Source organism: Pinus tabuliformis, chromosome 5_1, assembly GCF_031772625.1.
Source record: "Pinus tabuliformis cultivar Carrire ecotype Pingquan chromosome 5_1, CPIR1, whole genome shotgun sequence".
NCBI classification, from domain to species: Eukaryota; Viridiplantae; Streptophyta; class Pinopsida; order Pinales; family Pinaceae; genus Pinus; species Pinus tabuliformis.
Genome location: NC_142305.1, coordinates 570025145 through 570035420, shown reverse-complemented (window position 1 = coordinate 570035420; position 10276 = coordinate 570025145). Strand labels below are relative to the sequence as shown.

Genomic DNA, 10276 nt, shown 5'->3' with positions numbered 1-10276 from the left:
ATCATGCACAAAACCATATGTGGGTCCGCCCAACCTAACATAGGGTCCAAAACCAAAATTTTCTGGGGCACTACCCTGGACCCCATAAAGTGGGGTTATGGGTACACCTCAAACCCCCTATGACCGCCCCTGCTGCCACCCACCCCCCAACTACACAATCGACGCAACGAAGGGGGTGCTCCGCCCCCCCTTAGTTAACTACGTGGGCTAGTCGTGGAAAGAATATAACAAAACCCAACACATATGTTTTGAGTAGGTACCTAGTTCTACAACATTGTTATGAAGTATTTCCTACAGACATTTCAGAGTTACCACCTCACAGGGAAGTAGACTTTTTTATTGAGTTGGTGCTAGGGGCATCTATAACATCAAAATCACCTTATAGGATCAACACACCTGAGATGGTAGAGTTTAAGTTGCAGTTGAAAGAGATGTTTGAAAAATGATACATTAGGGCAAGTGTATCACCATGGGGCGCACTAGTACTATTTGTGAAAAGGAAGGATGGTACTCTTAGGTTGTGCATTAATTATAGGACATTAGACAAAGTGAACATCAAGAAAAAGTATCCATTACCAAGGATTGATGACTTGTTCGATTTGTTGAAGGGAGGAGCAGTGTTCTCGAAGATTGATCTGAGATTTGGATATCATCAGTTACACATTAAAGAAGAGGACATCTACAAGACAACTTTCCGAACCAGATATGGGAATTATGAGTTTTTTGTAGTTCCATTGGTTTAACTAATGCTCCATCTACCTTTATGTGTTTGATGAATAGTGTGTTGCATCTGTATTTGGACAAGTTTGTTATTATGTTCATAGATGATATATTGGTATATTAAAAAAATGAAGAAGAGCATGTCGAGCATTTATCAACAATGTTGAGAGAGCATCAATTGTATGCTAAGCTCAGCAAATGCAATTTATTTCAGGCTAAGGTACACTAGTTGGAACATGTTGTTTCCAAGGATGGAATAATAGTGGACGCAGAAAAGGTAAGACCTATCATGGAGTGGGCAGCTCCCAGGAATGTGGATGAGGTGAGATCTTTCATTGGGTTAGCAGGTTATTATAGGCGGTTCATCAGGAACTTCTCGCATATTGCTTATCCTATCACATCATTGCAGTGGAAAGGTAATAAGTTTCAATGGACAGAGGAGTGTGCAACCAATTTTGGGCAGCTCAAGTAGTTGTTGACACATGCACCAGTGTTAAAAATTGCAGATCCAGAAAAAAGAGTTTGTAGTATGTACAGATGCTTGCAAGAGAGAACTTGGTGGAGTCCTTATGCAGGATGTACAGGTGGTATGCTATGATGAGCACAAGAAAAACTACCCGACACATGATCTTGAGTTGTCAGCAATCATACATGCATTGAAGATGTGAAGGCATTATCTTCTTGGCAAGAGTTTTCTATTGATGAATGATCACAGTGGTTTTTGGTATCTATTTGATGAATCGAATTTGAATGGCAGGCAGGCTCGGTGGTTGGCCATGATCAGTGAGTTTGACTTTGATATCAAGTATATCAAAGGTAAAGAGAACAAGGTGGCAGATTCTCTTAGCAGGAAGTTACCGATAAATTACATAGCAACTATGAGTTCCTATGGGACAAATTTAGAGGATCGGATCTTGCAGGCAGGTCAACAGGATAACAGATATATGGAGATTATGCACAGGTTGCAGTAGAGTATAGGTATAGGTACAAGTAGTGGTACAAGTACAGGTACAGATGTAGGTGCACATGATGTGGATTATCGTACATATATTTCATGATGAATGAAAGAACCGAAGATGTTTATAAGACTTTTCTCATAAGAAAACTCAAAAACCCATACTCATATCAATAGTTACTATCAATGGAGAATCAAATGTTTTGCGGTGATAATGACATTAATTACAATTTAATAGGCAGAAATAGTTAGGGAAATCATTTAAATTCTAAAATTGTTGGGCGTAACTGCCTCAACGAGCCATGTAGTATACCTATTGAATTTATTTGTTCGGGGAAACTCCTTTTGCTTGTCACGTTTTTTCAATATAGGAACAAAATATTGTTATTTTTGATATCTTTAAAAAATTATATAAAACAAACAAAATTGTTTATGTTGAAAGATGAAAAGCCTTCATCCTTTAATTTCCTATTAAGGGATAAAGATTTGCATAAAATACTTCATCCTTTAATTTCCTATTAAGGGATAAGGACTTGCATAAAATTTTGGTAAGTAGTAACCACCACTAAATTTACACATTTACACTTTAACTTTTTTATGAAAATATTTGCTTAAATTATACACATAACACAAAAGCTGCAATAAAACCTTCAAAATTATAATCTAATCAAATGTATTAATTAATATTAAATTAATAATAACAAAGCAGAAATTAATGATTACAATCTTAACTAATAATAAAATCAATACTCCCCATCAAAATTTTAGAGAACCAAATTAATAATTTTAATTTCAAATATGATAAACTTTCCACTACTTTTTCGCATGAATGTGTAAGGGAAAAAACAAAAAAACAATATGCCTACTAGTTCTTTGACGGCTGAGAGCTGGAATGAACTAAATGATTAACTTGATTCCTTAATCAACGGAACTAAAGCGGCCTTGTGGAACTCGTTAGCGACACCTGCAGGCACACGTTCAACTCACTTTGCAAAATTTATGATAAGAAAAATATATTGAGAACAAACCCAAGTCACTGGTTGATTATATAATATTTTATGATATGATTTTGGACCCGGTCGGGTTTATATATGTCAGTGAGGTCTATAATGTAGCTTTTTTTTCAATTCATGAATCATTTAATTTAAAAATAAAAATAAAAACAAACATTCATTCAATCAATTAATTGCGTACATTACACAAATTATATTGTAGTTTTTTTTTAAAGAATCGATTAATTTAAAATAAAACCAAACATTCATGGAATGAATTGGGTACATTATACAAATTAAATTGAATGGGTAATTTTAATAAATTTATAAAATTATATTTATCTATATAAAAGTTATTAAAATTATTTTTAAAGATTTTTTTGGCGAAAATTACATAGAGAATCTTTTGTTGATGCGTTTTGAACCAACCAATCTGATTCATCGTCAGGACAAGTTGAATCTATATAAAAGTTATTAAAATTATTTTTGAAGATTCTTCGACGAAAATCACATAGAGAAACTTTTGTGGACGCTTTTTGAACCAACTAGTTTGATTCATCATCAGGACAAGTTGAATGAGCAGATCACACTTTGCACCTTAAATAGACAACTCTATTTATTTAATGTAAGTGGACCATTATAAATATATATTAGAATCATAAATTAAATTATTTTCAAAAATGTTAAAAATAGAGTGATCTATAAAAAGCTAATTAAATTTTAATATAAGTTAAAGGGACATATATAGATATATATTAAAATAAATTAACTTAAAATTGTTAAAATAAGTAAAACACAAAAAATACATTAATTTAAAATTGTTAGATATCCAAGTTCTTATATAAATATTAGTTAGTTATAAAAATAGAGTAATAGTTAATTATATTTTAATTAAAATCTAAGTTAAAAGAATTAAAATAAAATTCATTTTATATTCATAGTCAAAAAGTTTTTAGAATTATAAGTGTTCAAAAATTATTAATTAATAATCTTTTTAAATAGTACATTAGTTTTTAAATAATTATAAAATAAATTATATTTAAATTAATTATCAAAAAGCTTTCTAAATGTTAGAAAAATGTTTTAATAACTTTTTATAAATTAAAATACAATTAATTTTATATTCATAATAAAAAAATTATATATATATATATATATAATTAAAATTATATATAAATAATTTATATATAATTTAATTGTAAAATATTTTTTAGTTAAAAAAATAGATTTTATTAGAAATTTGATAATAAAAAATTAAAACGATAAATTTGAAGTGATTTGAATCCTTCCAGCCATGGACACACCGGAGAGAGAACCAAGAGCAAGTAGTGTGTCCACTGGAATTGCCCTGAAATCAAAAGAAAGTGTGTTGAGGAGCAGTTCCCTAAAACTAGAGAAAAAACTGTGATTTGAAATCTCTGAAGTGTCCATAATTTTTAAGGATATTAAATCTATTTATATATTTAAAAACTACCGTTAAAGTCCAGAAATAATATTCTAACACCAAACATCTGGTTAAACAATGCCCATATTATATACTATTTTAATATGATTTCCTGTGCCCGTATCATCTGTTTTCTTCTAGAAATGTCTTTATTTCTCATCGCTTTATTTGTCTTCGTAACACTATTAAACAGTGGCCTATAGTGGTAGCCTGGTAGGTATATATGGTATATATATGCGAATATCCCTGTATCCTCTGGACCATAGCCAGTGTCATAATTTTCCATCACAGACAATATACGACGATAGAGACAGGATAATAGCAGCATTCTTTTAATTCTAAATATAGGGCTAGGTTATTAGGTAGTTAATAAGCGGGGTTGTATATATATAGTAGAATAATGTACTTGCTTAAATTTAATAATAAACAGTTACAGTACTAGCTGTGAAATAATATACTTGTTCAAAATTTAATTTGATGATGAACCTATACAATACTCGCCCATTCCACCCATTTATTTGCTTAAATCCAGAAATGAGAATATACAATCCCCGCATCCATTTACTGCACAGTGACAGGCCAGTTATTTACTGTACAACATAAGCCGCGGATATGTACTCAAAATTTCCTTATATTTCAAACTAATTTAATTATTGTGAACAGAAAGCGGCTCACCGAAAGATGAATTATTACAGAGACAAAGACATGTCGCCTGATAAATGGGGAGGTGGCATAATCGGTAGATTATTGGAACCTCAAGTTGCTTAGATAAAGAGTGGAAGAATGTGAACACTGGAACTTGCAAGCCGCCACCGCACTTAGTATCGAACAATGGCCGTCACATCGTTCTCTGTCAGATTTCTGGTCGCAATATCCCACTTACATACACGTCTTTTCGGGCTTCCGTTCACATTTAGTGGAATCTTCTCACAGATATTTCTGAACGTTTCAATCATTAACGCCCAACTCATCCTATATAGGCATTGGCAGCCTAATAAGCCATCTGTGGACAGAGAAATAGGTGGATATCTCAGCATCCAAAATGGATTATACCCTGTTCAGATCAGGCTCGGCTAAAATCGCAGGTGCCTTTCTCATAGCATTCCTTTTCTACGGCACCATGGAGTTGGAGGCATTACAGGCTCAGGACTTTGATTTCTTCTACTTGGTTCAGCAGGTGGACTCCGTAGCATTTCTAATAGAAAAATTACTCTTTCAAATTGATCAATTTGGTATATTTTTGAATCTGGTGTATAGTAATAATTGATGTTGGTGTATTGATTTAACAGTGGCCAGGATCGTATTGTAATAGAGCAGCTAGCTGCTGCTATCCAGGCACAGGAAAACCCCCATAGGATTTTTCGATTCATTGTCTGTGGCCAAATTACAACGATGGCCGGTATCCTTCTAATTGCGACTCTACCAATTCCTTCGATTCTTCACAGGTATACGATAGAGATAGATATCATAATAATTTTAAAGATCCAATTATTTCTTCATAATTGATTTTAAACGTTTAGTTGGTGGAGTTTTTGTTGTTAAATTTTGTTACTTGGTTTATTTTATTTTGGTAGTAGTCTTGTTTAGGACTATCTTGAATAAAGAAATTGTCTGTTTTTCTAATATATTTATATTTAAATTACCAAATTTTTAATAATATAATTAATATCATAACATTATTATCTTAATATAATCAATTTTTGCTTGTACTAACGTCCCTAGATCCATTAACATATGCTACTGTTAGATAATTTTATTAATAAATTGATATTAATTAGTTTTTTAAATAAGTGGGCCATATATTCACATTTATTCACAATATATTTATATTTTAATAATATAATTAATATCATAGCATTATTATCTTAATATAATCAATCCTTGCTTGTACTAACATCCCTAGATCCATTAAGATATGCTACCATTAGATAACTTCACTAATAAATTGATATTAATTAGTTTTTTAAATAAGTGGGGGGGCCAGTCCCATTAGAAGCTATATAAAGCCCATATATTCACATTTATTCACAATATATTTACATTTATGTCATATGTACATGAGTTGCTAAGCAGAGTGGTGATAACAATATGTCACTGGAGCAGCCGACATGCACCGAGAATCCCGGGTGGGGAGGTGGCAACCTGTCCGTCGTACCATACCGGCTACACGACCGGGTGCAAATTGATATTAATTAGTTACCCTAACCATCAACAATAATTCTAATATTTTTATCATAACAAAGTACAATAATAACTGATATTTTTTAATATATTAATTCCATAAGATTACTAGTTATACTTGATTAATATTATTATAAAATATTTCCACTTTTCATGTCTTATTTGAATAAGGCAGTACAAATAATATAAATAATTAATATTATTCTATTTGTTTACCTAGATCTAGTAGCTCTTATCCCCATTGGATAAACTTCACGATTAAAAAATAGATAAAATAAAATAAAATAAAAATAAAAATAAAATTAATTAGAAAATTATTACTGTAATTTATTATAATAATAAAATAATATTATTTATTATATATTAATTCCCTTTTATTACTAATAGTTATTAACTTTTTACTTAATTACACATGATAAATATTATAAAGATATTAGTTTTAACATTTTAATATAATTAAACAAATCTAGCAGTTTTTGGGTCTATTATAGCCGTTGATGGTCAAACCTAGCGGTTTGGATGATCTGCTCTCCCTATTTAAGATGTAGTCATGATCTAACTCTTCAACTTGTCCTGACGATGAACCACACCAGTTGGTTCGAAACGCGTCGACAAATGTTTTTACATGTGATTTAAGCCGAAGCACTTTTCTCATAAATCTGATATGGATCACAGAAGCCTCAATTCAACAAGTTATAATTGTTAAACCTCAGAATTTTAGGTGTTTCAGACGTTTTAGATGCGCTGAATCCATTTCCAACATCAAAAACACCATTCAAACACTGCCTCTACAAGATTTTTTGAAACTTTTTTGCCCGGATTCCAACCACTTTTAACCGTCCAAGCAATTCCTCCGCCTCTTTAGATGACTCCAAAAAAATGACTTTGTAAATAAATTATAACCTCCAAACAACTTTATATATATATATAAATTAATATTTTTCCTTCAATTTAAAAAAAAATGTTAATATATATATGTTCTCCATCCAATTTAAATCTTAAATAAATCAAAAGAAATTAAAACCAGGAGAAAATGTAATAAGTGCAGATTAAAAAAGAAAGCTTCCAAAATAAAATAAAGTAAAGGCATATTTACCATATAAAAATTTAACACAAGCCATATGTACATCAAAGTCTATATTATTGTGTATAAAATGGTAATTGGACGCAAAAAAATCCGGTCACAGATATGGGCCTTCTCTAAACAAGCTGATTTAACGTTGAACATTTCGAGCTGCTGTCGTTTCCATATTTATAAAATGGCAATGCAAAATCACTTCACCTGTAACACAAAATATACTAAATTCCAAAACCAAAATCACTGTACAATAAATATAATACAAAGCCACTGTACAATGAAAACATTAAATGAAAATACGAAGCAAAAGGATATATTTACGAGTACATCTCTTATTCTCAATAAAGCATGTTATACGGACATACGAAGAGACTCTCATGACCTATAAACTCTAACTCGGACAGAAAGCACGACCTGTAAACCCTAACTCTCACAATTATCATCAACTGGAAACTCCAAGCTCTCAGGTGTGGACATGTTTCTTGCTACGGGGCACTGAGTTCTATCCCTACACCAATTGTGGCCTTCAGCTCGGGGAAATATAACTTGACGTCCACAGTTTCTATACGATTGAGCGCACGAGGTAAGGATATAAGTTGTAGCATTAGTTGTCGCTCTGAAACAGAAATAAATATGAGAGAGCAAGTCATTTGGACTGCATTCAATCATTGGATATACTCCTGTATTAGCATGTAATGCATTCCTCACAGAGTCAACCAGCAGTTTGCCACGGTACGCCAACACATTCGCCAGCGCGGGTTCGACTATTTCCTTGAGACGGAGAGTAATGTTGAAATATTCGGGTGGGTGAATACCTAAGCAAGAGGCGTGTTTCATCCACTCACATCGCCAGAAGAATTCACTACGGGAGTACTGCAATGACGGCCATTCTCGGTTAAGCCTTCGCCTTACAAGTTCTCTGATCTGTAGATGACATTTGACCACCATATACACATTAAATATGTAACATAAAAATATATTTTATTTATTTATTTCAAATAAGTGTTTAATGAATTTTAGATTTTTATATTTATAACGGAGGAGGTTTATTTATGACAATTAAAATATTTAAATAAGATAAGGTTATAAAAAAATTAAGCTTATAAAATTAGATTACATTCTAAACTCATATTAAATTCATATTTAAAATAAATCTAGACTAATTCTCACTCAATAAATTTCAGATTAAAAAAATCATATTAATGTCAAGAAAATGGATTATATTTAGATAAATGTTGGGATGCTCATATGATCTATTATAGAATACCTCACTAGCATTGAAGCTGACAGCAAGATTGCAGTTTGTATTGCCGTACCATAGACCGTGGATTAAAAATTCCTGACGCTTTTCCGGAGGACAGCAACATTTATAGTGGTTCATCTTACAGTAGGTTACCGGCCACTGTTAAAACAACACAGAAATCAGATCATCTAATTATTTAGATGATACGAATGCTAGCACAGATAGACTCGAAAACATTACAAAATTTGACTAGCACTTTAATTTTGCAATTTGCGTTTGCAGTGGAATCTACCTGCATGGCCAAAATGAGCTGATCTTCAACTGCCTCCAAGCTCATGACGCTACAGCAGAGCAATGCTATGCAAATGACATCTCTATTTTTGTTACAACTCTGCACGAAGCCCATTAGGGTTGAGAATGCAGCAGTTATCTACTAGGGTTCAGTTCAGTCAACAGATTCTTACGAGACAACCAGAGCGAAGCGTAATCGCGTAGTTTGCCTGTGATGTATAAATATGATAATTGGGGGATAGAGGAGATGTAGAAACGCTTAACATTAATTAGTTGGAGCATAAATATAGGATAGAAACGCTTAACATTAATTTCCTCCTCTGTATTTCAACGGATGTGGGATTTGGACTGGTTACGACCTAAGGCGTTATCTATTCAGATCTTGCCATTTATGTGAGCTTTAATACGCCCTGTGCGTTGATATGCTGGGCTGTCCAATTGACAACAGACCTCAGGCATGGTATAGGCACTGGATTCTACCAAATCAACCGTAAGTTTTCGTCAGGCCTGTTAACCCTCAACTGCCATTTTCTTCATTTAGCAGCCAGAGCTGATAATTCAAATTCGATCAGGTGATGAAGAAATGTTAAAATAAGATAATTACTTCTTTATGAGTTGGCTAATATAGAGGGTCAGTTAACTGAGTCATTGAGTGTTTAGAGAGTCAGTTAACCAAGTGAATGAGTGTTTGGGCATTGAATCAAGTCTAGTTAAGTGGTAGACTATTTTTAAGTATGTGGTTGCATGTCAAGATATTTTAGATAACTACTTTTACTTGGTTCATTGTAAATATTATAGATTGTGTGATCAATAGAAGAGCCCCAGCTCATATTTTATTTATGAATTCATTCATGTTCTCTTAAGCTTTTCCCAAAAAAACACCATGGATATAAATCACCCTCTATTTTTACTATTTTCAACTTAATTTTAACATCTAACATGAAATATAACAATCAGCTTGAACATACAAAATGGAGTATAAAAGTCTCGATTCAAATGTAGACGAAAGAAATTCTGAAATCCAACATCTAAATAATAGTTTTTTTCTTTCAACCTATCGACAGAAGCAAAATCTGAGATACGTTACAGCTTTCACTTTAAGGCTTCAAAAATAAATAAATAAAAACACCCACACAATTCCTTGTATTTGTACCATATTCAGCCTAATATAACATCAATCTGAGAATAACACAAGGCTCAAGCATGCCATTTAAAAAGATATTCAAATATCTGAAGTGTTTGTTTTTGTTTTAGACCAATTAATTAAAATATCATTCAGACAAAAAAACGTTGTGAAATAATTTTGAAATCCAAATATGTAGGAACTTGTTTTTAACCTATCAACATTGCAAACCTTAGCGAAGCAAAGGAT

The 10276-nt window shown here is 32.2% G+C and overlaps 1 protein-coding gene across 1 annotated transcript; it reads right to left on the bottom strand.

Moving 5' to 3' along the window:
- Positions 1 to 7793: 7793 nt before the first annotated feature.
- Positions 7794 to 8950, bottom strand: LOC149166109 (ribonuclease S-2-like). Its single transcript, XM_089430047.1, has 3 exons — positions 8906 to 8950; positions 8638 to 8772; positions 7794 to 8294 (listed from the first exon to the last, which is right to left on the bottom strand). The coding sequence occupies exons 1-3, from the start codon at positions 8948 to 8950 to the stop codon at positions 7794 to 7796; spliced, it is 681 nt and encodes a 226-aa protein (XP_089286173.1).
- Between the last annotated feature and the right edge of the window lie 1326 nt (positions 8951 to 10276).

What these genes read in the sequence shown, in the direction of transcription:
- LOC149166109 (XM_089430047.1), bottom strand. Translation starts at nt 8,950, where the DNA reads ATGAGCTTGGAGGCAGTTGAAGATCAGCTCATTTTGGCCATGCAG. An exon ending in AGCTCATTTTGGCCATGCAG is followed by an intron (nt 8,773 to 8,905) that starts GTAGATTCCACT and finishes TTGTTTTAACAG; the next exon opens with TGGCCGGTAACCTACTGTAA. An exon ending in TCAGCTTCAATGCTAGTGAG is followed by an intron (nt 8,295 to 8,637) that starts GTATTCTATAAT and finishes TGTCATCTACAG; the next exon opens with ATCAGAGAACTTGTAAGGCG.